At 40.8% G+C, this 27,437-nt stretch overlaps 3 protein-coding genes across 5 annotated transcripts; all 3 read right to left on the minus strand.

The window, feature by feature from the left end:
- Positions 1-2,225: 2,225 nt before the first annotated feature.
- Positions 2,226-5,397, minus strand: golga7ba (golgin A7 family, member Ba). Its single transcript, XM_075464489.1, has 5 exons — positions 5,328-5,397; positions 4,193-4,318; positions 3,663-3,815; positions 3,455-3,556; positions 2,226-3,375 (listed from the first exon to the last, which is right to left on the minus strand). Exons 1-5 carry the CDS (start codon positions 5,373-5,375, stop codon positions 3,292-3,294), a joined length of 513 nt encoding a protein of 170 aa, XP_075320604.1. The 5' UTR covers positions 5,376-5,397; the 3' UTR covers positions 2,226-3,291.
- Positions 5,398-6,854: 1,457 nt separating this feature from the next.
- zfyve27 (zinc finger, FYVE domain containing 27) lies at positions 6,855-19,266 on the minus strand. Of its 3 annotated transcripts, XM_075463553.1 has the most exons (14): positions 18,970-19,266; positions 17,507-17,744; positions 17,326-17,396; positions 17,031-17,217; positions 15,889-15,984; positions 12,629-12,741; positions 12,421-12,539; positions 11,891-11,962; positions 11,384-11,404; positions 11,139-11,159; positions 8,910-9,051; positions 8,711-8,757; positions 8,510-8,591; positions 6,855-8,391 (listed from the first exon to the last, which is right to left on the minus strand). In XM_075463553.1, exons 2-14 carry the CDS (start codon positions 17,734-17,736, stop codon positions 8,321-8,323), a joined length of 1,272 nt encoding a protein of 423 aa, XP_075319668.1. In that variant the 5' UTR covers positions 17,737-17,744; positions 18,970-19,266; the 3' UTR covers positions 6,855-8,320. The 3 variants fall into 3 exon arrangements, with proteins under 3 accessions (XP_075319668.1, XP_075319669.1, XP_075319670.1); XM_075463554.1 differs by lacking the exon at positions 11,139-11,159; XM_075463555.1 differs by lacking the exons at positions 11,139-11,159; positions 11,384-11,404.
- A 1,907-nt stretch (positions 19,267-21,173) lies between these two features.
- On the minus strand, positions 21,174-27,119 carry LOC142379346 (uncharacterized). Its single transcript, XM_075464490.1, has 3 exons — positions 26,487-27,119; positions 25,543-25,824; positions 21,174-23,196 (listed from the first exon to the last, which is right to left on the minus strand). The coding sequence occupies exons 1-3, from the start codon at positions 27,037-27,039 to the stop codon at positions 22,619-22,621; spliced, it is 1,413 nt and encodes a 470-aa protein (XP_075320605.1). The 5' UTR covers positions 27,040-27,119; the 3' UTR covers positions 21,174-22,618.
- Positions 27,120-27,437: the final 318 nt, after the last annotated feature.

Raw genomic sequence — 27,437 nt, forward strand, 5'->3', positions numbered from 1 at the left:
TTCATCGCACTATCTTTGAAAGAGCGCAATTGTTTTATGCAAATGTATTTGCCAGCCTTTATTATGAGTTGTAATGTAGTGCCTAAATTTTACTTGAGCGTGTCTTACAGACTATAATCACGTATCTTCCTCAGAAACAGAGGAATACATGACTGACATTTTTAGGTTTTTGTAGGGGTTTTTTTTATAGAAAAAGGGGGGGGGGGGGATGAAACAGACAGAACCCTCCCTCCTCATGCCAGTGTCCTGCCAGAGCCTGCTGTGGAATTAGACTGACACCTTATGGATATGTGCTGAATCGGCAGCTGCGGGCAAATCCTGTCAGTTTCAGGGCAAAGCGAATGTGACATCAAATAAACATCGGCGACTGCCATCAGTTTGATTTGACCCTGTTTGTTGACAAGCTAATTGCAGTCAACAAGCTGAATATGGACCAATACCAATGTCAGGCCAATATATCTGTGCATCCCTAGTAATTAGTTTTCAACACATGTCCCAATAAACCATGAATATGTTTCAGTGAACTCGTATGTTCAATACCAGAATGCTGGAATGATGCAAATACATGTTATCAATGAATCATGATTTTATTTTTATTTTTTCACCTTTGTTTTTCCTTCTATGGTAACAAAGTGTTTGCTACAGGTATAAATATCCTTGTTCCAATTTCTTGTAAATGTCTCATGGTTTTATTAAAATGTGCCCATTTATAGTAAGTGAAAGGTCAAATAAAATGTGTGAATGTTGTCTTTTTTTTTACATACACAATTTTTTATTTCACCCATTTTGACTGAAGTTACATCTTGGCAACATCCAGTTTATGGAAGGAGACCATGATTTTTTAGATTAGATTAGATTTATTGGTCATGCATACACACAAAATTTATCCTCCGCTTTTAACCCATTCAGGTTGGGACCTGTTGACACACACATTCACAGGGTCACACACTCATAGAGACAGATGCCAATCTGGGCAGCCATTCACAGCGCCCAGGGAGCATGAGGGTACGGTGCCTTGCTCAAGGGCACCTCGGCTGTGACAAAGAGTCTTTCTTGAGTGTCGAGAATCGATCCGCCAACTTTCCGGTTATTGGACGACCGACTAACCACTGAGCCACGAACCACCCCATGGAGAATGGAGAAGAAGGATCGCAATTGTGTTAGCACACAACTTCCATCTTAGCAATAGCAAGATTGTTATGTTTGTGTCACTGCATGTAGCTGGTTACTTACTATTGATCTGAGCTGCTTTCCTTTTAGTATACTGTAGCTGCAATCTTAGCTTAATTTGCCAGGTACTTGCTTAACATGGGAACATCATGCTAAGGCCTTGTTATTCCCAAACACCAACATTTAAATGAGCCACATTTTTAACATCACAGACTGTAAAAGCAGTCCAAAGGGAACCATTTCAAACAAATCATTACTGTCAACTTAGAATGAACTTTAGCATAAACCCCACCAGTAAGAGTCAGCTCTACAGCAGGAAAAACTTTGAGATTCACAAGCAAGCTTGGATTCAGTTTTTAATCACAAACTTATTTTACTTGCATCAAAACATGTTTTGGTGTTCTGTCTATACTTTAGTTCTCAAATCTATTTTTTTAATTTTTTTATTGTGGACCCGTTTCTTTTTGATTGCAGATTAAAGGTGCTAAAATAACTCCACGACTCAGCCACTGCACGACAGTTCTGTCAGTAACTTGTTGTCAACTTTCTGGCCAACTGACAAATGTAACGTAAAATCATTTATTCCCCTGCTGGCTGGACCTTATCCGCTAAATGGAAAATTAAGAGCTAAAATGAAGGGCGGTATAGATTATTCGACTGTCACGTTACATGCAGTCATTTATATGAAAATGACCGCCATGGCAACTGTAATATTGGCTGCATTCCATTTAGCAGCCCTGTTACAGTGCAGGTAGGGTAAGTGTCATGGCTTCCTTACATATTTAAATACCACAAAGGTCATTGTCATCATTACTAAAGGTCTGATTAAACTGTAGTGTTAGACTTGATTGCTCGCAACAAGTAAAATTATCTAGACAAAGAAAGTCAAACTCAGCATATTTAAGGATTTAAAAAAAAGGAGGTTTCTGGTTTCATCCAACTAGCCAGAATGAAGTGCATTGGTCCTGCTGCGATGTGACTAATTGAATGCCAGTAGAAACACCAGTTCAATCAAGTAACAGAACAATAACTAATGATAAATGATAGCTGTGATGAAACTGTTTATTTGACACCAGTTGTACAGTATATACCTCATTGCCACGTGTATCAAACAAGCAGTATGAAAATTTGTTCTTGCACAAAATGTCACCTAAATAAGTCACATTCACATTTGTGAGCCAGTTTTTGGCAGTTACTATTCTTTGGAAGTTTATCCATGAATCAAGGAAGGGTTGGTGTGTTTTAAAATACTACAGTCAGAATTCAGGAAGACTTTTGATCCATCCTTTCTCTACTTACTGCTGCATGTGATGCACAGTGAGTCTTTGCATAATCAAAATTTAGGAAGCATTGGTCTCACGCCGTAAAACCAAGAGGTTGGTATTTAGGTTTTTGCAGGTGTCTACATGCCTAACAAATCAAATAGCGGCTTCATGTGAGAAATATGAGAGATCTGCTACATTATAAACTTAAATGGGTCGAATAACATTCATCTGCAACCAACAGTGTGATTTACAGCAGAGGTGAAAGAGGAAGAGGTGCTTAATACTGTTTATTTCAGGTTATGGCAGGTGAACTTTTGTGTGACCTTATATCATTCTCTAAAATCTGAACATTCACGTTAAGCAACAGATAACAATAATATGCCAGTGTCTAATTTGCAGTGTCAATGGGAATTAGTTTGTGTATGTCTCCTGGTTGGTCAGGGTTCTGCTGTGATCTGGACCGTGTGGTGCAGCTGTGTTGGTTGAGGTATGAGGTTTGGTGAAGGCTGTGGTTTTCACTTTTGTCCCAGCACCTTCCTCCTCCCCCTCTTTTAAAATCAAAAAGAACAAAAAGGAACGAAAAAGGTATGATCACACCAAGTACATCTAGCTGCATATAGAAATGTCTCCTGAACATTGATGGCTTGCACATGTCTGTGCAACAAACTATTAAAGTGCATGTTTTTAGCATCTAATGTAAAAAAAAAGCTTGTGATGACAGGTCAGGAGCAAAAGAATCTTAAAAAGCTGGTGGGTCCTGTGTGTGAACATAGCTGCGAGGTGTATAGCCTGTTGGAAAATGAGAGTTATCATTGTCCTAAGTTCTTCTTCAAGGGGACTTTTAGCAAGTATCCAGTCATCGGGCAGTGCTGCCGGAAACAGAGCTGCTGCCTGAGCTGGACCCACTTGAACCCCGGTCTTCATAAATAGATATCTCGATCTGGTGAATGCAGTTCAGGACCAATAATGCGAATTGCACAGAAAACATAACTGCAAATGCAGAAAATGAGTAAGGATACAACACGCATTCCCCTTTCTATGGGGTCCGTGATGAGCAGACCTCTTGGAGCATAGATCTTCTCATTCTGCTCCTGAATGTACTTGGCAATCTTCTTCAACACCTGACACACAGAGAAGACAAATAAAATGGGAATATAATGGAATCCAAGTCGAGCCAATCGTTCCTGGATCTTCAAACTATGTTCAATCCAAGACGAGCAGTCTGACCTTCTCGTAACGCGTCTCCATGCAGAGGAATATAAGATACGCTGTGGCACAGGCCAGACAGCCCTCCAGGTAGGACTGTCCCCCGATCTTTTCTGCCTCTGCATAGTAGTTATTCAGTGTCTTCACAGTGTCCTCAAACAGAGTTCGCTCAATCTGGAGACACAAAAAGACAAACAATCATAAACAGAGGGATGTGAAACAACAGAAACTATCTGGGGAGAGGTGCATGCCATAGAGCTTTATTTCGGCTGCAAGTTCAGTAATATTTGTATACGGTTTGATCTGTTACAGTAAATGAGAATGGATGTCACTGCAGAGTCATTGTGAGACACACATGAGCAACATTACAAAAGGGGATATCTGTTATCCAAAGGATGATTATGCCACTTTTGATCGTGTCTAACTTTGATTTCCATAGATGGCAGTGGGGAAAACATTACTTTCCAATCTGTGGATGCACTTCTACCAGAGAAAAATAGATACTAAGAGGAGGTAGCATGGATGAAAAAAAAACACAGGGGGTTCCTCACCCTGCTCTCCAGCTCAGAGGGAAACTTTGTCTGAAACTTGCATGCTGTTCCTTCGCTGTAGTCTCTCTGGATGAATACTTTATTGGCCAGAGATGCACTGTGCCTCAAATCCTGCAGGTTGTGAAACTGAGGAGGACAAATCAAACACAAGGAAATGACACAGCAAGGGTAAATACAGTGTCTGTGTAATAAGCCCTCAGAGAGAGACTTCTATCCCTTGATGCACATCTCTGAGCTCCTGTTCACTTGTAATGTGTACAAACTGAAGCTGATTTGGAGGTGTAGGATGATCGAGTGGGAGCAGACAGAATGTGATCAATCACTTTGTGGCTCAGTGTCTACAATTGTTCCTGCCTTGTTGACTGTTGGAGCAGAGCCCAGTAGTAGACATAGTATCTTATGCAAACACACACACGTAGATTATTTCTCTTCTTTCTCTCTGGTCTTAGAGGGAAGAATTACCTGCATTTCACTACAGCTCACAACCGATCGATGAGGGGAAACAAGATGAGGCAGACTGATGGAGGTCATCCAAACATTACAGATTACTAACAAATATGCTGCTGTTCTTGATTATATCAGGGGGTGTGTTGGCTGAACCAGAGTAGTGCATTAAAAATTCATTTAGCATCAATGAAGGCAAAAGAGGCCGGCGGCGTGGCTTCTGTCCATGGTGCTGAAAGCTTTTCCTGCGCGTGCCTGTGTGTGGACGGTGGTCAAACGGTGGCCTGTCAGCAGATTAACGATCAACAGACAAAAACAGATCTGCTTTCACCAAAACAGCTTAACATCGCGGGAGTGGGGGGGCTGCGCGTCGATTTGCAGTTTCTGATTCATTTCTGCCTTCATGTCGCGCACCTGACTTTCAAGATCCCAAATGTACTGTTTTTTCTCATTTAAAAAAAAAAAAAAAAAAAAAGAGTGAGAAAACTACTAGCCCTGAAAATGTAGGGCACGGTCAATCCACGTTCACGGGGGGAGGAACTGAATGGTGACACAGGCTCGATGCCCTCACTGACCGTGTTAACTGCACCCGCGCCGGTTTTTCTGTTTCTCTTTTAATGATAATGGTACTGTTCAGGCTGGGCACCGAAACATGGGTGAGGAATAAAACAGGCAGGAATGTTGGTCTTACCTCTGTCGCCATGTTGCCATCCGTGGCCGTGGGGGAGAGTCCCTGCATGCAATGAAATCGCTTTAGTGGGACAAGGAGGAGGGGGAGGGCGGGGTTAAATTGGTGGATGAGCCGGATGGGCGGGGCTTACGATCGTACAGCTTTTTTACAGGCTCAAAGTGAGGAGGGACTAATTTATCATAGCAAAAAATATTAACCCTACACGGCAGGAAAATCACACTTGTTATATCTTCTGCCAAAAGTATGAAACCATCACTCATAGATATGAACAAAATTATTTTATCCGCTGGACATGTTCGCTCTGTAAAAGTTTGTTTTTCTTGGGGAAAAAAAACAGCTTATGGAGCTGTTGCACCAGGTTGATTGGCAAGAAACAGGGTCCCAATCAAAGAGCTGTCAGCCGGAACAATAGAAAGAATTATAAAAACTCCTTCAACAAGGCAATTCATCCTGGAGTGTGGCAAAAGTTGAGGGTTGTTCCCAGTCCCAGCAAGTACAAACAAAATGGGAAGATTGTAAAAGGGAGACATGCAGGGAGACCACGGAAGAGGTCAAAGGATCGGGACGGAAAAGAAAAGAAATGCACAACAAAAGACATGAAAAACCAACTAACAGAAACAGGAGTCAATGTTTGTAACCAAAATATTAGAAACTGGCTGAAGGAATAAATTCAACATAAACCATCAACTAAACAGAAGGAAACAAGGTTACAGCGGGCTAAAGAGAAGCAGTCATGGACTGTGGATGATTAGATGGAAGTGATATTCAGCGCTTACTCAGCAATCTACACAGGACAAGGAGATGATGCTGGAACTTTTGTTTGGTGCAGGTCCAATGAGACATGGAAATAGTCAATCGAAAGAGAAATTTAGATCATATCAACAAGTATACAGTTGTATACAGGTGATGAGCTTTGAGAAATTGTTTAATATTATGTGTAAAAAAAATAAGCAGCTTAATGTGTATTTGTCAATAAAACTTAAATATTTCTTTGAAGATTTTGTTTTAACAGCTTTCTCAATTGAGAGTTAAGCCAACATAACACCGAGGTATTTAGTAGTATTCATTATATTTGTGTTTCTCCCACCAACTCAAGATGGTCTGCTGTGAAGGTTTGTTCCCCTCTTCACGTGGTTTCCTGCCACGCCCCTGTGAGGGATCAGCAGAGTAGGTCTGAAATAAAGAGACGTAAAACCCTCTGAAGACAGCAAAAGACCTGCAGTGTCAGCGGATAATTCTCTCTGGGTTCATCATTAGGATTTACCTACTTCCCATTACACAATGATAATGTATCAATTGTTAATAACTTAATAGACATACCAAAGCTTTAAAGATTGAACCTGCACTACGAACTTGACCAAAATAAAACACTGAAGTTACTTACTTTAGGTTTCATAAACTAACATCACATATGTGTGCCCCCTGCACATATAAGCTGCCAAAAACAAGCCATCAAGACTAAATTATTGACCGGATGTATCATGTCCATGCTCAGTTAGGGAAAAAAGAAATACTTTGAAAACAGAATTCAAAATAAACTTTTATGAGAGGTTATCAAATTAAAATTTAAAATAAAATAAAAAAAAGCATTAAAATGTGGTTACAATTGTGTTTTTAGTTGCTTATAAAATTCTTGCTATGTCAAAAAGACAATACTTATCTCCTCACTTTCAGTACATTAAATCTTCAGTTTATTTCAATTGCGGAACTTTTTAAACTTTAACATAAGAGCCTGTATATACAGAAATAATCACCATGTCAAATGATAACTTGCACTTTATGGAGATTAAAATTAAATATATTTGATATACAACAGTTAGAACAATTTACAGGGACAGTGAATACAAGATTACCATAAAAGCAAAGCAAACAGTTACAATCATCTGTGTCTGAATCATGATTAAAATGACTTTGCCACCAGGATCAACTTCCTGGGTTTGAATGCCTCCAAATCGCTTCTTCAAGTCAAGTCCTGCTTGCAAGAGAGTGAGATTGTTAAGACAGTTTCAGCTGGTTTCTGTCCATTCAAACCATTTTATCCAGTTAGAGGAGAAGCATCTGGGACCTTTAGACATCTGGGCTGCCACGGTACTCCAATAAGATTAATCGTTCACACAGCAAATATGACAAACGGAAAGATTCAACAATTTGACTTTTAGATAACCGTCTTCTTGTCTTCCATGTAATTCACAGCAGCTCGTGCTTTTTAACTTTTTATTTTTTACATGTTTATTCTGCATATCTGCTCCTTCAGCTCGCAAGAACACAGGCAGGGATAAAGCACAGTTCGAGTCACCGGGGGGAGTATTCCGGTCGCAAATGTCAAATATTAGTCTACAAACCAAATGGAAGTCAGATAGTTGAAGTAACCTGATAACCTGACACCGTTGACAGCTCAAAGTCACAATGTGTTAGGACAGTAAACTTGTGCAAACATTTTGACTCATTTGGCTGGAAAAAGGCCAAGTGCAAAACTCAACTTGTTTAAATTGGGGTACACCTTCACCTCAGCAACAATCTAAAAGTATGTCAAATTTACAGAGGAGCCTTAAGTTTTTTTCTCTTAGAGAATTCCTTTGTACAATTTATCTGCCGCACAAGATGGAACAGATTTTTTGTGCTGAGGTACTGACATCCGTTACGTTTATACCAAACACAACTGGCTCAGTCCGGGACTCCACTGTGCAGGATTTGTACTTCTCTCTGCTCAGAGAGGGGAAAGAAAGCAGGTCCTTTGATTGTTTTTTTTTCTGTTCTGTATTAAACCTCCCTGATTCAAAAGGTCCAGTCACTGACAGTTCAAACAGGAAATATCTAACACATTACAGCAGAAATCCCACAAGAGAGGCGGATGAGGGATGCGGCTGGTAAAGGCAGGAGGAGGTTTGGAGTTCCGTGTGGGTGAAATCTTGACAGATGTGTGTGCCTTTACTTGAATGCAGGTGGGTTTGGGTTTCAGTGAAGGGCTCTTGGGAGAAAATTAACATGCCATCTCACTGTAACTTGCTAAGAGAGGCATTACATGTAGCACACACAAACACAGTCTCTCTCTGTGCTTCTGGGGCTGAGGAGGAAACAAAAATGAGAAAATGGGACCACAACTCCAAGAAATAACGAGTATGATGTTACATTATGCTGCTCTAAAGCAATTTCATCAATCCACATCAACAAATCATTCTTACCCGTTGCCCCCATGCAAGATCTCAGCACCTTGAAGGAACAGCATCGGGAACAGAAGCTGTTGCCACAGTTACTGCAGTTCCTCTGCAACACAAAGAGAAAACTGTCTGTAGCTGGTGCCATTAAAAAAGCTAAAATTGAATTTGATACTCAGGTGATGTGTGAATATATTCCAAATTCTTGTAATGTGTTTTCAGTCTCACCCTCTTCTTCAGAACTGAGAAGACGGCATTGCAGCTAGAACAGTTGCCTGTGGAGACAAACAGAGAGCTGAACCAAGAGAGATGGAAAAATGTGGAGAATAAGATAGAAAACATACAGAAAAATTTGCTTTATCACTGAGGCTTAAAAATAATTTTTAAAAAAAGGATGAAATCAGTGGATGAGTGAGAGCAGACTGACCCGTGCTGACCGTCGGGTAGCGTTTACGCAGTTTCTCTGTCAGTTTGGACACTTTGCTGCGTATTGGTTCGTTGCGACTCAGGAGACCATTTTCAGAGATGGTGTCATACTCTGGAGCACCGAGAGGCCCATCGTCATCCTCCTTAGGGAGAGAAAGAGGAGGGAGGAGAGGTACAAACAAAAGAAAAGGTGGTTACAAACTCCTCAGGAAATCTGAGATTATCTTTTGGGGTTTGGAACTCAGGATTGAAACCGATCTAAACCTGATTACCAATGCTGAACTTTTTAGATACTGTAGGTATAAATTGACTAAGGTGACCCTAAGTACTATGTCTACTAATGCGATGATCAGAGAGGAGCAGGACAGACAGTGAGACATTATCTAACAGCCAACAAGGCCACCAGCCTCCCTTATTTAATTTGCTTCGTCTTGATCTCTTTAACAACAAATACGTACCAAAAACAGGATTTAGTGAAGGTTTATACTAACTTTTTGTCAACCAAGGCAAGGCAGTCGGGTTTGTACAACATAACTCATTAAAAAGGCACATCTACAACTGTATTTGAAACAAAAATGTCACACAAAAGGACCAGAAGGTATGGGGACATAAAAGGAGAAAACCACCTCAACAAACTGGGCTTGTGGAGAACAAGATAACCAGTTTATGTTTGTTGTACTGAAATGAAGAATGTGACAGTTTGGGACAGAAATTAATTAATTTTCTTGCTGTCAGACAGATGAGAAGTTACTCTTATCTGACTTTTACACATGAAGCTTCAATAAATGGTTAGTTCAGTAACGCCCATTATCGGGTATGGTTCGTTATTAAACACATCATCTGGTCCTTACAAGGTTAACTACAAAACAACAACATTTGGCATATTAGACCATGTGTCAATATTTATTTCACAAAAAATAAGCCAAAAGACCAAGGCTGTGTGTGAGGTCTGAACACCTCTATAAAAGCAGTTTGTTGGTCTGCAGCATTCGGGTGTGTTAACACAATGCCAAGGAGAAAGACATCAGCAATGATCTTAGAGAAGCAGCTGTTGCTGCCCATCAATCTGGGAAGGGTTATAAGGCCATTTCCAAACTATTTGGAGTCCATCATTCTACAGAGAGAAAGATTATTCACAGGTGGAAAACATTCAAGACAGCTTTCAATCTTCCCAGGAGTGGACGTCCCAGCAAGTTCACCGCAAGGTCAAAAACCCAAGAGCTACATCTCAGACTCTACAGGCCTCAGTTAGCCTCTTCTCTCTTAAAAGAACATGGCAGCACAGCTTAGGTTTGCAAAGCTGCATCTGAACAAACCACAAGACTTCTGGAACAATGTCCTTTGGACAGACCAGACCAAAGTGGAGATGTTTGCTCATAATGCACAGCAGCACGTTTGGAGAAAACCAAACACAGCATATCAGCACAAACACCTCATACCAGCTGTCAAGCACGGTGGTGGAGGGCTGATGATCTGGGCTTGTTCTGCAGCCACAGGACCTGGGCACCTTGCAGTCATTGAGTGCACCATGAACTCCTCAGTATACCAAAGTGTTCTAGAGACAAATGTGAGGCCATCTGTCTGACAGCTAAAGCTTGGCTGAAACTGGGTCATCAACAGGACAATGGTCCCAAACACAGCAAGCAGATCTACAGAATGTGTGAAAAAGGGCATCAACTGATGCTGCAAACCTCAAGAACTGAAACAACGTTTTAAAGAAGAGTGGGTCAGAATTCCGACAACGATGTGAGAGACTGATAACGTCATACAGAAGAATATTACTTCAAGTTACTGCTTCTAAAGGCAGTTTCTACAACTTACTGAATCATGGGGTTACTTAGTTTTTCCCACACAACTTCTGTATTTTGGCTTAGTTTTTGTTCATTAAAGTGTAAAATGTATTATTATTATTATTGTTGTATATGTATTGTTGTTCATCTGAGGTTGGATGGATCTCACTTAAGACCTGGTAAGCACCAGATGATTTTATTCATCATGTCCTGATATGTAAAACCTTAGAAATATGTTTGTTTTTGTGCTCCAAGTAATCTATCCACATGCTATGATTCAAAAAGTGAAACCTCACAACATGCTCTCAATCAAAACACACTAACACAAAGAATCCTTAATGAGGACACCTTACTAGAAAGGGGTCAAGGAAGCAAAAGCTGATTTCACTAATTCAAAACCTAAAGATGAATGGATGGATTGATGGAGAGAATCCACTTACCAATAAGACCAAAGGGGTTTCCTTGTCAGGAAACAAAACAACACACAAGAACAATATTACACACAAGGACCGACATTTGGGATGACTGTCCATGAAAATACACATAACCATGCTTCAAAAAGCAAAGAAACCACACTACAAGGTAACCACACGCTAGCTTACAACACATGAAGTTCATGTGTCAAGTAGTTGTAAAGTAGTGAAAGTAAAGTGCAAATTCACCGCCTCCACTAATCAAAACTCACCTGCAGGGAAACTGGATTTTCCTGAGTTCGGACGACAGCAGAAGGGAAAAATATAGATATATAAAACGGGAGGTGTATCATCAACATAGAGTGGCTTTATTTTCCAATACTGTGATGGGTAAACAACAGTCTTTTAAATGTGTAATGTAGCATTCGAGCGACGTTGTTTGCAAAAATCACTTATCAGTCATCTAAAAAAATACATTTCTGTAATTACCATCACACCATTTGGAAGAAATGACATTAGCTTGAAAAGAAAGAACGACTTCAGGGAGTTACAGGCAGGGTTGATCCAGTTAGAGGAGCGACATAAAGGCACTTTGCTGGGGCAATTCAAGCTTTACCTGCTCATTACACCCTGTAAAAAATTAGCTGAGAACTTCAAGATGAATTAATTTGGCTTGTACGGTCAGACTAAGGAATTATAGATTAAGGCAGGGGGTCTGTGACTATGAATATCTAACAGATTTGATAACAAAATTTATCAAATTTTAGGCCTTTATTTACCTCAATGGCATCCTTAAATTCATCATCTGGCTCAGCCTCCTCAGCTTCTTCTACGCTGCCAGGAGATAAGTCCTGTTATCAAATAAACACAGATTCATACATGAATACTCAAGTGCAAGCCAAACAGCTCACAAAAACCTGTTGGTCCCAGAATCAGCACCCTGGACAGCAGTCATGGAAACAACTGGGATATTGAACAAACAATCTAAAACCAAAATCACAAATAAATGTGAACAGTAAGGCTTTCAGTTTACTGTTGCCTTGCTGTCACACATTAAGCCGGACTAAATTGAGCCCCTGTCCAGCTCTTTGATGGAAAATAAAGTCATAACAAAGACAGTGGTACCACAGATGAGAGGAACAAGTCCACACATGGATTTATACTGCTATAAATGCAGAGTTCAGCTCATGGGATAAATGGAGTAAGAGGCTTACAGCTGTCGTTGGTTTTAATGTGAATCACAACAGATGAATTTTTTAGCATGGAAACTCACATCCACGTTTGCCTCCACCGCGGTCATTTCTCTTACCTCCAGGCTAATAGGTGTAGGGGTCCTGTCCAGCAAGTTGCCCTGTTCCTGTTCTTCACTCACCCCCTCTGAGGAGTGGGTCTGACCCATGTGGAACAGCTTCCTCAGGTCCAATAAAACTGGAGAGCAGGACAGCACATGAGAAACTCCACTCTGTTCTAGGAGACAACTGTTACTTTTAATCTTGTTTGAGACAAAAGGAACAAACCTCTGTAGAAGTCTTTGTTCCACAGGAAGATGGCGCTGTTGAGCCCAGCGAACACCCAGCCCACAGGAGCGATGTAGAGCAGACACGCCACTATCAGCATGCCCCCGTAGAACCTGGAAGAGAGACACATCCAGACCACGTAAGGGAATGATTAGCCTGTGGTATATTTAGATATTGATAAAGTCCAAAAAGAGGAGCCCACTATACTTGTGGGCATCGCGGGGGAGTGAAAAAAAAAAAAAAAAAAAAAAAAGATAATTAAAATATTTATTTCAACTTCAATCACAGTGGGAATCGTATTACACCATATTGTGGCTTGTGACGGACTTTGCGAGTGGAATCTGTTTTTATTTTCGCTGAAATATAGCCTACCTCCAGTGTGGCTGCTTAACGTTAGATCTATGGCCACTGGCCAGGGCAGATGCCTGGTCTGCTCTCAGCTAAGCCCGGCCCCGCCGAACTCTCGAGCACATTCTACCAATCAGAATCACTGTAGGCCCCTACGTAGCATAATATCATGTTACATTTAGCGCGCCTGTATAGATGCTATTGGTGCAGGTGTATGATCTGCCCTGATATGATGTATGACTTTCCCTGGACATGGAAAGGACTCAAAGGGTTTAAGAAATATATTACTCCGCCCATCTAGCCAGTAGGAACTTCAGTGCCGCCAAATTCCCCTACAAACTTGTTGGATAAAACGGATAACTATGTCGGATTTGATGAAGGATATTGGCTGTTTAATCCGGATTCACGTTTGTGGCAGGTAAAGATTTTACTTTATAGTTGCTATCTTACAAAGTTTAAGTGATTGTGAACGAAGTCTTTGCAAAATGGGAAACTGGGAGTGATTTAATGAAATATCTTAGCTTGATGAGCAAAGCAATGTTGAGACAGTAAACAATGTGTTGACAGCTTCGTGGCTTTTGTTTGTGTTGTATGGCAGACTTTTATGCGAGTGCGCACCCCCCTCGCCCCCTACGTATGGTTGCATAGACTATTGGCCTATTGCGTATGCTCCATAAAAGCTTGCATTTTGATAACGCAGATCATCTGCCCCGCCTATTTTCCAGACCACGAGCCGCTACTGCTTGGTCGGTCATTTGTGATTTCAAGCCTTTCATTCACTCACAGGGTGATAACAAAAAAAAGTGTCAAGTGTAATCATTATGACACAATAAAGTATTAAAAAATATATATATATCTATGATTTGTTCTTGAATGTTTGTACTTTACCGTAGCACCTGATTGTATTTTAACTGCCTTAACCCCTTAGCATTCCTGGTGATTTGCCTGAAGCAACGCCTGCAAACTGCACTTTTTCTTAAACGATCACTGTAGATTATTCTACAGGAAAAACTACACATGAGCCTTTTCCTCATGGCTTGAAGGAAGCCTCTCTTTGAGCTGGGCTCCGTTGACCAATAGGAAAGAAATGCGATGGAGCGAGGGGAAGCGCTTTACGCAGGGCCTGGCCATCATTGGCTGAAGCTGTTGTAGAAATCACCCAGCAACCTGACTGCTGAAACGGGACATGTTTAGTGAGGGGGATGAATGCGTGCGGCTTTCAAATAAACACAGAAAACAGGATGTTTGATGGCATTTCGTGTCGTGTGGATGGAAATAATTAATTACGCAAAGAAACATCGTGTTATTTCGATGCAGCAACATTTACGCTGCATATTCATGCCTTTGGTGGACCTAAAGTGAGGATTTTGACCAAAACATTTGTACTGGGCTCGTTCTCCTGATGGATACGGACAGAAAGATATTGGAGGTGTTTCTGTGCCAGAGGGCGACGAACGTGGTATCAATAATAGTACTAATGGGAAAGTGAAGAAGACAGAATGAGGCAGCACAGTATTAGGCTACAGGTGGTGATGGACCAAACGGGTGAAAACGGACAGAGAAGGAAATAATGACAGGTCAGTCTGCTAACCTAACACTACATTACACCGATGCTCCCACCACAACGCACAGTGAAGTCCAACATGTCTCTGTGAGCAGTAGGGGGGTTGGGGGCGCCAGCCTCAGTGTCGGACCGCGACTGCGTTTCGGCCACAGAGGTGCAGGCGCCCGGGCCGGCATCGCGGGGGGGGGGGGGGGGGTGGGGTACAAAAAAAAAAAAAAAAGAGGGTGAGGGCGGGGTTGGGCGGCACCAGCACCGGGTTTTGCCCGTGCGTGTGTGTGTGTGTGTGTGTGTGTGTTGTGATGTCACGAGAGGCTGCATCGTGGATGGGTGCTACGTTCCAGTGAGATGGCTCCAACCACAACTCGCCATGGCTCCATCTGATGGTGGAGTTGAGAACTGCACCCCTCTCCACAAGGCATCTCAACACAGTTGTGGCCACTAAGGGCTGATGATTGCTTGAGCTCAAGGGGGGAGAGATTTGCTTGTGGACGGATCCTTCCACTGTGGAAACTCTTATGGACTGTTTCTTTCACAGTGGAATGCCTGGGAATTACTTACCTGGAAATACGTGTGAGTGCCTTTGTTGAACACTGCCAGAGAGACTGAGCAATTGAAGATTTCTATTGAAAAGACTTTTGGTTTGAAGAAGATTCATTTAAGTTCCCCTTTAAAGAGCCACGGGCCAAGATTTATGTTGAATGTTTACAAAGAAGACCTTTGTTTTAAGTTCTGAACTTTGATACCCTTTGTTAACTTCCCCAAGTACAAAATTAAAACGTGAAATTTATTTGAAAACTGGTGTCCTCGCACTACTTGAACTGCCCTGCTGATAACTTGCCCCTCGTGGTATCACAGTGTATATATGTCATGGTTTCCCCATGGCACTCCCCGCATGTTTGAAGTTAAGTTTGAGGGTTAAAACTTGGTTATAGTTATGTTCAGGCAGTGGTGTAGTGGTGCCTAGAGGAGGTGGGTATTCTCTACAATACTTTCTAATTTTTTCAAGCAGCACCTGTTACAAATGATAACAACCAATGAGTTCAACCAAAAATCATTCAAGTATCAGCACAAAATTAGTGGCCTAAATGTGTAAACCTAATAAACCCATCAATTGAAATGGTATCCAATAAAATGCAAAGGCAGGCAGGTCAAAACAAAAATTTACTTTTAGCAATGAGCTGTACATAAGAGGAGATTTATAAGTGGGTATAATCTATATACCCCTGAATACCCTGCAAAACACCCCTGCAAGGAGCTAGGGAACACATTGTGTCAATAGAGAATCCCCATAGGGATATAAAAACATACACTAGTCTTTTTTTGTGCATGTGTGTGTGTACATTCAGACCTTGATGACGTGCTGTGATTATCCCAATACACAACCTTGTAAACAGCTTCTGCTGACCGACAAGCAGAGGACAGCATGTCATCCAGGTGCTTCAACCTGAAGACACAAAAACACACACAGTGTAAGAACAACCATGTAAGATGTATTTCACCAGCACATGAACAAATACCATGTAGAAATGTTATATATGCATGCACAGGCAGGCACACAAGTAAAACCAAGCAAAACGCTGAACTTTAAGCATATTGCAGGACTGTGGATGTGCGAGAAATTTGTTACTGGGCCTGTCAAGAGCCTGAAAAGTGAAATCCTGAATTTCTCCACCTGCATCTGGTACACTAGAGGTATTCACAGTTGTATGCATGTGTTGCATGTGTAGACGCTGCGCAATGTCAGCTTCACCACTGCGCAGTGGACTAATAATTTTGAGTGTTTAGAACTCACCAAGATTATCATATCATAGTGGCTCTGCATGTGTGCTTGCTGAGAGTGCACACCAAAATAGTTTGAAAGAGCAGGAGCCAGTGGAAAATGGCCAAAACTCAGCTGGCGTGTAACTTCATCACTTTATCAGTGACAACTGAATTTATGGTGCTGGACAGAAAACTACAGTCCAGCCAAAAACAAGGATAAGTAGTAATGTTGTCTTTGTTAAAAGACTTTGACAGATTTTTTCAATTAGATAATTACAGATTGAATTCTCCACAAAAGGTGCAAGTAAAAGCCTTAGAAAACCGGTGAGTCTTGCACATAAATGCTTTAAAGCACGTGTATATGTTGGCAACAGCGGATAGTGTTTGAGGCCCCGCACCAAACATGGCTTTTTTTCTTTTATTTTACTGTGCGGTGGTGATGACAGATCGTAAAGAAGCAGATAATTAAGAACTTGGTCTACAAGCTTGTCTTCTAGGAGACAAAGAGGAGTTACATTTCAAATGTGAACGGTCTTCAGCTAAAAGAAAGCCTCAAAGATGAGTGCACACATAAACGGGCAGCTTTCTTAGTACATTAGCGCTGAAACATTAAGGCCATTAAGGTAATAGCTGACTGAACTTGCCCTGATGTCACCGACATATTTTTTTTTTTTTTTTTGAGAAGATCATCAGCAAAGGATTAATAAAAGCCAGCAGCTTTCATCTTACAGGTCTTTGACTTCCAGCATGGCCTCCTGTTTGGTGAGATGGACCGTCTGCAGGTCTCGGCGGTGCACAGCATGATAGCGCCTCCTCTGGAGCTCAGCTTCTGAGGCTCTGCCCCCACACCTGTCCTGCAGGTAACCCAGGGCAGCAGGCGCCGATACGGCAACCGCACCCACTGTGAACCACCCAACTGTTGCCAGACAGGCAAGCAGAGCAACAAGTTAATTAATTATTCACAAGTCTTTTAGAACATTAGAAGACAGCTGCATCTATACTGATGCCTAATGGCTACTCGTACCTTCAGTGACTGTGCAAAAGAAGACATTAAGGACTATGCAAACGAGCAGAGAGCACAGTGGCATCTTCCATCTGAGTGATTTTAAAAAAAGAAAAAAAAAAAAAGCAGAAGACTATGAATACTTCAGTGTAAATATGGAAATCACAAGATGGTCACACAAGCGACGAACACGCATACACACCCGAGCAAGTAGCGAATGAGCTCCACTGCATCTACAACTGGTTCGAGGAACAGAGCCATTCTCTTGTAGGACATGACCATGTTGAAGAGGTCAAAGTTCGGTGCACAGCGAGGACTCCCCAACTCAGAGGCATCTGGAGACCCAGTTGTCTCTTTAGATAACGAATGGACCAGCTCACCCCGTTCACCTGAACCCTGGGTAGGATCTTGGAAGGCTCCGGTATTGTGCATCGTGATCCCTGACACAGTGAGAAAAAGACAGCAGAGGATTCAAAAGCTGAAGCAATTTAAAAGGCTAAAAAAAAAAAACTTGACTTGTAAATGTCACCCACGCACTGAGGAGATGTACTTTCTTATAGTAGAGTTCAGCACTTAAAGCCTTCAAACGAGCAAAAGCAATGTAACCTTATGCGATGTTATGCTAATTTCTAATCCATTTTCAGGCACAGATCATATACAATGTATGTATGCTATTACAAATCACTCTCAAATGGATTATTTGAGAAGTGGAGATGTACCACAGCACCAGCATACAGAACATTTAGTTTTGTTGGAATATGTTACATGGAACATACACAGTGCAAAAATGTCTTTTAAGCACCTCGTTTTTTTTCCTTTATATTTTGCTTTCAAGGAGGGATTTTGCTTTTTTTTGGAAATAAAGTGGTCTTGAGCAATGGTTCTCCAGGCTTTCAGAAGGTATTTTAAAGTCACTCACTTTCAGTCCAGCCCTTGAAAAGAATGAGCTATGTCAAGGCTTACAGTTCTCCAGGCTTTCTGGACATTGGCTGCTTTTTTCCTCATTTTCAGTCCAGTTCTTGAGAAAAGGCTGAGCCATGCCAAATGACACAAGAAGTGGACTGAAAATCAGTGGCAACAGGTCTCATGGAAGGATGAATCCTCCCCAGAGCCCGGACCTCAACATTACTGAAGCAGTGTGGGATCATCCTGACAGAGAACGGAACTAAAGGCAGCCGTAATCCAAAGAAGAGCTTTGAGATGTCCTTAAAGAAGCCAAGTCAGCCCAAAAATCAGCCCAAGTATTAAGCATCAGCTAAATATATCAGCACATCTGATGATCAAAGTCAAGAGTAGCGAATAGAAGAGTTTTCTTTAAAGAAAGAAGAAGAAAGAAGAAAGCAACCATTTCACAAGGGACTGTTCTGATTACACAATATATTGGTTTTGTTTAAGTTAATCCATTCTCAACGTTGTGTTACTATTTGAATAGCTAACTTCTAAGTCAGTTAATCCTCTTCAAGGTCTCACTTTGTAGTGAAATAGGAAATATAACTAACCACGAATAGCCACAGCTGGAAGAAGCCTCCTCCAGCTGGTGCTAATCACCACTGTGGCCTAAGAGCTGCTGCCAAACAGCAGAGCCAGACCCCTGCACATACTGTACATCCACAGAAACCGCAGTCCTGCGAAAATTAGCGTCCGGAGGCGAAGAAGACAACTTACTCCGAGCAGAGAGAGTCCAACAACAGCCAAACTTAATGTAGCAGCGGAGGAGCTGAGAGACGATCAGGCAAAACTAGCGAGTCCCACCGACATCATAAGCCTGCAGGAAGGAAGAGCCCTCAGATGTGGCCGGCTCGGTCAACATGACCGCAGCCTCCCTCCCTGCGTGTGCAGTAACCTGTCCAAACAGAGCGGCTAATCTGCAGAGAAAACACCAGCTGGTTTGCTTATGGAACAAGAAATCTCCGCTAGCAATGTCTTCTTCGGAGAACGTCGGCTTCCTTGTCTAATCCAGGACGAACAGTTGATAGCAGAGAAGGGGAACAAGTCCAAGACAGTGGATCCCAGAGTGGGAGGATCATCATCCAGATAGATAGATAGATAGATAGATAGATAGATAATACCAATAAAGATGTCAATATTTGCACATTCAAGAGCTTATTATATCCATCCCCAACATAGTGATTATCACATAAATTACCAATTCTGTCTAGTTTCTTCCAAGAGCCTTTGGGATTCTTCGGTCAGCTAACCTGAAATCCCATATTTTTTTCCTTTGTCTCTTGTTACCTGTTCAGATGGGGAAAATAAATATTTCTATTTAAACTCAACATGGATGTCACAAAACAACATCTCACTTCTTTGTGAACTGGTCTTTAGGCCTCCGGTCAGCAGTCCTGTTCACCAATTTTTTTGTTCAAGCCACATTAATTCACTTTTTTTTTTCACACAAACAAATCAAGATGACTTATAAACTTTACTTTTGTACACCTCATATGAACAGTCATACATCCGACAACTTATCTTAGTTACTATATGAAAGTCATGCTCGTTCTCTTTTTAACAGCAATACAAAATGTGTATTTTCCCAAATTGTTTGTTGTATTTGTTGATTTGTTAACTTTCTAATGTACTTGAATAATGCAAATGCTTATTTTTCTGATTATGGTTATTCTCAGGTACAAACACTTCGAGTGTGTGCAGCAGAACAGGCGTGATCATCTGATTAAACGTTGCTCTTTACCCTTGTTTATCCAGATAATGCATTTACTTTTGAAAACATGGAGTTTTGTACATTTTCAGAACAGTGGAAAAGACTTTCAATAGCCCGTGAATATTAATTGTTGATGAAATGTGATATGAATCAGGGTTTGAATGACACAAGAGTAAATCTTCAGAAGTTTGGGGAATTTGGGATTAAAACTGGAAAGTTTGGTGTTCATATGTGGCTCAAAGTATGAGGTGAAAAAAAATCGATGTTGAGAAAACAGACTTGAAAAATACTTATTGTAAGATTTGATTGTAAGATATTGTAAGAGTTTTGATGTCCCCTTTGCAGGAATAACAAACTTTCTGAAATTATGTGCTTGAATATGAAAATCAAGGATTATCTTGTCAAATTTGCATTTTTTTACAAAATGACATTACTCATTTAACACACAAATCAGTTCATATTGATCTGCTTATCACACTGAGAGGTCAGAGTCCTCTATTTGCAAATAAGATGATGAGAAATGGAAGGAGTGTACACTGCTGTCTGTCTGTCTGTAAAGAAGGAACTCCATCAAGTAACTCTATACCAAGACGAGAAGGCAGCAGGGGAACTGAAGTCAGTGTTAGTGGCATCTAATGTAATAATCAGCTGTTAACGATCTGTTGAGTAAGTCTGTTCTCACAGCGGTGATCAAACAGTTGTGTTCCTCTGGACGAAAGCTGAGCTTTGTATTTATATTAGAACAAACACAAAGAAACAAAATGAGAAGAGGAAGAACCACTAAGATGGAATTATTGGAGGAAATGGAGGAGAGCACTTAGAAGTAGACTATCAATTAACACACAACTGCTACTTGGGAGCAAAGGCTTTGATGTACTTTGTTGTACTGTGCTCCCTGATCCTTGAACATAGTGTTCTCACTTCAGTGAGATTTAGCCAACAGCACATCATGACACATCGGCCCCCTTCCTACATTGGCCTTCCTTCTTATCAACACCAGATAAGTTGGGTGTGATGAGGCATGACTATCTATTTAGATACTGGAATGATTCAGTTAAGTATTAAATCAAATTTTTAGCAGCTACAGCAACTGATATATAGAGTACTTACAGAGGGAAGTACAGGTACATGTTGTCTTAAGTGCGATGTGTTTGATGACACAACGATGCAAGTGTGTTGTTTAGTAATGCAGAAAGGAAGTTTTATTATAGATTAACCAGACAAGTAAGTTCAAAATTATGTAGTGTGCGTATTTAATGCGTTTTTCACACCTACAGTACTGAGCAAAAGCCTTGAGTCACTCTTTATTTCTTTACTTTTTTGATCCAAGATATTTAAAACTCAAGAAATAAACCAGTATGGTGTCTACGTATGAAAAACAATTCGGCAAAGATCCACATTTTCTTTTGCACAGCACTGGAAGTCTTTATTCAATCTAAACTTGTTGATGGGGACAGCCAGGCGAATGATAAAAGAACACGTCAGAAACAAATGTTTTTGACTGACAATAATCATCTTGTGAGCTACATTTATAGTTGAAAGAACTGTATTTCAACACAAGAATATGTTTTGTTTGTGTTAAACATACAGTACAGTTGACTGCACAGCACCTACAAGTCTTTGGTTACAAGATTTTTGTTGATGTCCATTCCCAGTGTCACTGTATATTCTTTATCGTCCTCTAATGGGAACCTGAACGTCTCGAAGCCATCTTTATTTTTATGCTTGATGAGATGAAGTTATTTAAAAAGATGATCACGCACAGTTTGAATGAATCTTCTTCTTGATCATTTAATCAGTAAATTCATAGTTTTCCATGGAATCCAGGCATTTTATTGACCCACTCATGTTACTTTTCATAGTTCAGCTATGATAATTGTTTATGAGATATCCAGGAGGTCCTTTTCTGCCAGCATCAATACCCATGCATCATGAAAGCTTATTATTTAGCTCATTTACACCTATTTGTACAAGTAAAACATTATCTATTCAAAAATGGCTAGAAAAAGAAACCCAAAATGGCTCATCTAGTGATTTTATTTAAATTGAAAAAACCAACAATTTAAAAAGAAAAAAGGGCATTTGGAATGACGTTGAAAGGCTCCACACACTGAATGTCACGAGGTGTCATAAATACTGTTCAGTAATTGTTACTAAGTATCACAACTCATTGTTCATCTTCTAATCTAAAGCTGTTCTAATATAGTCCAGCCACAGAGTGTTTTATTGTTTGGCAAGTGCTGATTTAAGTTTATGTTTAAGCGACTTATTGGTAGGCAGTTAGGATAACTTCATGATAGTTCCATTAATTTGTTAAAATGCTGCTGTGATTTTAAGACAGTACAACTCCCAAGGAAATACTTTGGTAAATGTATTTATATGAAATCACTCTTATATTAGCCATCACTCAGAAATGTTGAGAACTGATCCTCGGGAGGATTTTTTCAGACTTATGTAATCTTTTACTCATGTCCAGTGCCAGAGGTCCAGCTATGAATAAGGAAAATTCTCCACTAAACTCTACTAAATGGCAAATAGAGTTGTTGTTTTTTTTTTGTGCCTATTTTACATAAAAAAAAGGCCTGCTTTTAAACATTGTGGATACTCCTTAAAAAATAAAAGCACTGATATTGTTACACATGAGGAACTGAAACATCACTGCAGCTGCTTACTATGAGAACGCTGGTGGAATTTGAGCCCACCACAGTTTCTGAAAGACTTCCCACACTGTCCGCAGATGTACGGCTTCTCTCCAGTGTGGATGCGGAAGTGCCGAGTTAATGCTCCAGAGTGACGGAAACACTTGGAGCAGACAGAGCAGGTGTAAGGTCTCTCTCCTGTGTGGATGCGAAGGTGGGTCTTCAGATTCTCCATGCGGTTGAACTCTCGGCTGCACACTGTGCAGCGGTAGGGGCTGCAGCCCGGTGGGTAAATCTGCAGTCTGGCCTTTTTGCTTCCTGCTACGGGCTGCGGACATCGTTGCTGAAGCCTCTGCTGGCATTGACCGTAGTGCCGCCGCAGCAAGCTGGGCAGGTGGAAGTTCTGACTGCAGAACTTACAGGTGTGGAGGGTGGCGACGGGGCGGCTAGCGCGGACCTGGACTCCGTAGACTTGTGGAGGGGCTTGTGATATGACAAGTGGTTCTGCCAACTGGAAAATGTTTGGAAACTCTGAGGAGACAGACTGAAGATCTGTGGGTGGCGGGACACTCGTGATCGGGTTTGGAAGATGAGCTGTTGAATAATACATAGGGTTTGGTTAGACTTTGCAAAAATAGGAAAAACATTCCCCTTTTTGGCTTTTTAGTGACTTTGCCTTTAATCACAAAACATTTTTGTGTAAACAAGACATAAAGGAGTTCAATTTATACTGCATACATACTGTAATTCATTGATGTGTGTTTGTGTGTGAATACATTGAAACTGAACTAAATTACAATATCAAGCATCTAATGCAGTAAATTTGGACATTATCATATCTATAATAACTAAAGTAGTTTAATGCCATTCAGAATGCTATGAGATTGTACTGGTGTTGGAAGTCCAGAAGCAACAACTGCAGAACCTGAAAGCACGAAATTGATCCATTTTTTTCTTCCACATGGAAGTTTCTGATCGTTTGCTCATGGTCGCTGCCGTAATTTCAGCAACATTAAGCCAAACACACCCAGCAAATATAAACAGAAGGTAAACTAGAATCCTATTTCAGACATAAGTGGGACAAGATTCCTCTTCCAGAGGTCCAGCATCTGGTCTCATCAGTTTCCACATTGTTTAAAAAGAAGAGGGGATGCTGCATAGTGGTAAACATGGCCCCGTCACAAATTGTTTGGGGACATGCTGATGCCATCTAATTAAGATGACTCATTATTTTTCATCAAATAGTGGAATGTTTTGCACTCGACATTTGACATGTTTTCTATGTTCAACTGTGATAAATGATTGGTTTGTGATATCTGTAAAGAATTGTCTTGTTTTCATTTACATTTTACAAAGTGTGCCTCTTCCACACCTGTCTTGTTGCAGTACAACTTGCTCTTTAATGGCCCTCGCTGACTTCTCTATGTTTCCCCGCCAGTTTTGACTCCTGCTTGGTGCCTTTTCTAGAAAGTCTTTGATAGCTCTCTCTGCCTGGGAGGATTCCTCATAGCTGCAGCTGTAAGGAACCTGTTCTGACCTGTTCAAGTCATTAAAACTTGCATTTGAACAACAAAACATGAGCTTTAAATAGAAGATCTAAAAACGGTGCAGCAACTGTATAACAAAATACTTGGTCGATTCTAGAAACATGTTGATCTTAATCGTTAGAAAAACCCCAAAACCTACTAGTAAGTACAGATGGAATTCCAGGATTGATTTCCTCCAGACAGTTTGAATGTGGGGATGGGCTGTGGTGACTTTGAACTAATTTTAATGGGAAGGATGGAGCGTGAAAAGGCACTGCTAGAATTCACTACATCCTACACAGCTGACCTTCAAGTATAGTGAGACAGTATGGGCAAGAAAAAAAACCAACATGATTTTAAAATTCTTGCGTTTCCTGCAACAGATAATGCTTGTGTTTCTTATTATAGAGGGTCAACATTTCTTTTTGAAACTATTAGAGGGGATTGATGAATGCTCAGCTCACAATAACATTCAGACATCCCAGCTGTACCACTGCAACTGCTGGGTCCCCGATTCGTTTCCTCCACTGGCTAAAATAAAAAGCCACGCTTTATTTTGTGTTTAAAACTTCTAGCTCACCGTGAAAGTTTACAAAAAGATTTTATCAATGAACCTAACCTCGATTTCTTTATTTAAAACCAAATGTAGTCCAGTTCATTATACAAAAGAAAACTGGAATAACGGTTGTTTATACCTTGGAAATATTGTTATTGCAAAGTGGCACAGAAGCCGAATGTTAGCAATGAGCGATGAACATATTCATAAGACAACAATGAACTTGTTAAACTGATTTTTTTTTTTTTATAAAAAAGGTTTGGGTTGAAATATTCTGCTTCATATGGTCAAAACCTTTTACAATCAAAATGCTGCATTCAAAGTCGACCTGTCAGCCAAGCCAACCCCATTGATAAATGATTTGTTAGGTTTGATAAAGTCCAGCTTAATCGATTCACTGATGAGAATCCCATTGAGGGGGGAAAAAGAGAAAGGAGAGCTGGGAAGATCTTGCAGAGATGATTGAAATTGGCCCTCTCGTCCAAATTTTCCAGGAAAGAAACTCCTGAAAACATTTTTCTGGATGAACCTTCACAGACTGTCAACATCACTTTGAGCAAAACTGACTGTGTACTTAAGACTCCTGGTTTCAAATGTCTATAGGGTAAATTCTTAGTGATGTCAAGTGAAAGACAAACTGTGTTGTAACTAACACTACTGAAGGCCTTACAGTTCAAGTACAGTTCATAGTAGTATTGTCTATAGTGTATTTACAAACCTGCTTTGTGCTTTTGAATCGTCTACGATTTTTTGACACAGCCAAAATGCTTTTCAAAGAATTTCCACGACATACAAATACCTGAACATGGAATATTTATAGTCGGAGTGGTTTGCCGGGCCTCATCTTTTATTACATACCCTGATCCAGGCGAGTCTTTGAATCTTGGCTCTGAATCTCTGCCACTTCTGGTGTCCACTTCATGCCCTCCAAGCATACATCCTCCTCTTTAATAAAGTCCAGACAGCAAGATGTGGCATCCGTTTCCTCCTCTGGAGCCTCCTGCTTTACAGCGACCTGCTGCAAGGAAGACTCGTCAATCATGGAAGGCGGTGTCGAGTCTTGAGCAAGTGGGTCTCGACATACGGGCTTCATGCCTTCTGCCTTCACTGCACACACACTGGAAATCTCTTCAGTGACTTCTGTAAATGAAACAAAGCAAGCACGGGAATATGTTCCTTTAAAAATAAGTTTATATCTTTAACATTTACTACAACCTCAGAAGTATTATCTAAATAGTGCATTATCAATTCTAGAATCTTGAGCACATTTAAGTGTCTTTTACCCTAAGAGACCAACCAAAGGCAATCTTAAAAAAAAAAATGTTCCTTTAAATCTGCTGTAGGAATGGCATTAATGTGGAAAGCTGTTCAGACACTCAGAATTCCAAAGTAAAAATTAAACCGGTTAAAATCACAGGAAATATTATGCAGACTGAATGTGCAAGAAGGGGGTCATTCTTATCCATTTGTGCCATTGGATGAAGTTGACGTTTGATTTTTTTTTTTTTTTTTTTTAATTACATTCAGCTGCAGATGAGTACATTATAGATCAAAAACGTGCAAACTGAAAATGGGAAAAAGGAGATTGAATGCATTTGAAACTTTGGTTTAATGTGCGAGGTTTGTAAAACGCTGGTTGTTGCAATCAGTGAGTCATGTTACTTTCACATCTCCCTGTGTGAAAACAGTTCATGAACCAACAGCTGGCTGCGGTTTTGTAACTAGATTTTTAACACTCTTCTGCACTATGTGAGCTTCAAGGCGTTGTGGTTTAAAGAACAGTAAATGTAACCGTCACACACCTTCAGAGCATCCATTATTTCGTTCTTTCACCGGCTCTGACGCTGCAGAATTGTCACATTGTGTCAACGCGTCACGGCTCGATTCGCGCTCTTCACTTCCCCTCACGTATTTATCCTGGAGGTCAGGATTAGCGCCGCTACAACTGGGAAGATCACCTCTGACTCCGGCGCTATCCACGCTGCGCCTCTCAGGATTCGGGTTTCTTTGACTACATTTGTGGTGGAGAGGTTCATTGCTATGCTTTAAAGCTTTGGAGAGTCCAATCGGAGTAGAGCCACCCTCCCTTTCCCCCTTGCGCACAGAGCCCAGCACAGCCTCTGCTCTCCGTAGCTTTTCTTTAAGAGACTCGTTCTCTCGCTGCAGGTCTCCGCAAATGTCACTCGTTGCGTGCCCTACCAGCGTTTTCACCTCCCGAACTGCGATCTCTACAGCTACTTCAAAAGCTCCATGGATCACAGCCACAAGCTCCTCCTGGAAAGACAGCGCAGCCTCAGCTCCGGATGCTTTGGTCACCCACGGTTCCTTCCGCGTCCCGGTCAGCTGAGGCTTCATGGTGCTTTAGGTGGATGCAATTATCTGCTGATTTTAAGCTTCCTCATCAGTGGACACCTTACGTCGACGCTGTTTGTTTGCAAACTGAATGGTTTCACTTCCGGCGACAACACGCGACACCTACTGGTGTGCAAGTTGAACTACACCAGTTAATAAATCAAAATCAAATTGATTTGTATAGGCTACAGTAGCACATTTCATGTACAAAACAATTCAAAGTACTTCAGATAAAATAAAAGCATTGCAGAAGGGAGTATAAGAAGCATTAAAAATACATAAAAGAATATAAAGAGAAACAAATAAAATAATTTAAATTAATTTAAAACAAGCAACAGTCCAGATAAATTAAAAGATATCAAACGTAAACAAAGAAGATCAACTCAAGTTTTATTATATAA

Source organism: Odontesthes bonariensis, chromosome 4 (genome assembly GCF_027942865.1).
Source record: "Odontesthes bonariensis isolate fOdoBon6 chromosome 4, fOdoBon6.hap1, whole genome shotgun sequence".
NCBI classification, from domain to species: Eukaryota; Metazoa; Chordata; class Actinopteri; order Atheriniformes; family Atherinopsidae; genus Odontesthes; species Odontesthes bonariensis.

Coding starts and splice junctions, on each gene's coding strand:
- golga7ba (XM_075464489.1), bottom strand. CDS start 5,375: ATGCAGGGACTCTCCCCCACGGCCACGGATGGCAACATGGCGACAGAG. Junction 4,319..5,327: donor ATGGCAACATGGCGACAGAG/GTAAGACCAACA, acceptor TGTCCTCCTCAG/TTTCACAACCTGCAGGATTT. Junction 3,557..3,662: donor TGGAGACGCGTTACGAGAAG/GTCAGACTGCTC, acceptor TCTGTGTGTCAG/GTGTTGAAGAAGATTGCCAA.
- LOC142379346 (XM_075464490.1), bottom strand. CDS start 27,039: ATGAAGCCTCAGCTGACCGGGACGCGGAAGGAACCGTGGGTGACCAAA. Junction 25,825..26,486: donor AAATAATGGATGCTCTGAAG/GTGTGTGACGGT, acceptor TTTCATTTACAG/AAGTCACTGAAGAGATTTCC. Junction 23,197..25,542: donor AAAGACTCGCCTGGATCAGG/GTATGTAATAAA, acceptor ATTATTCAACAG/CTCATCTTCCAAACCCGATC.
- zfyve27 (XM_075463553.1), bottom strand. CDS start 17,736: ATGCACAATACCGGAGCCTTCCAAGATCCTACCCAGGGTTCAGGTGAA. Junction 12,540..12,628: donor GAACAAAGACTTCTACAGAG/GTTTGTTCCTTT, acceptor CCTGCTCTCCAG/TTTTATTGGACCTGAGGAAG. Junction 8,592..8,710: donor TCTCAGTTCTGAAGAAGAGG/GTGAGACTGAAA, acceptor TTTGTGTTGCAG/AGGAACTGCAGTAACTGTGG.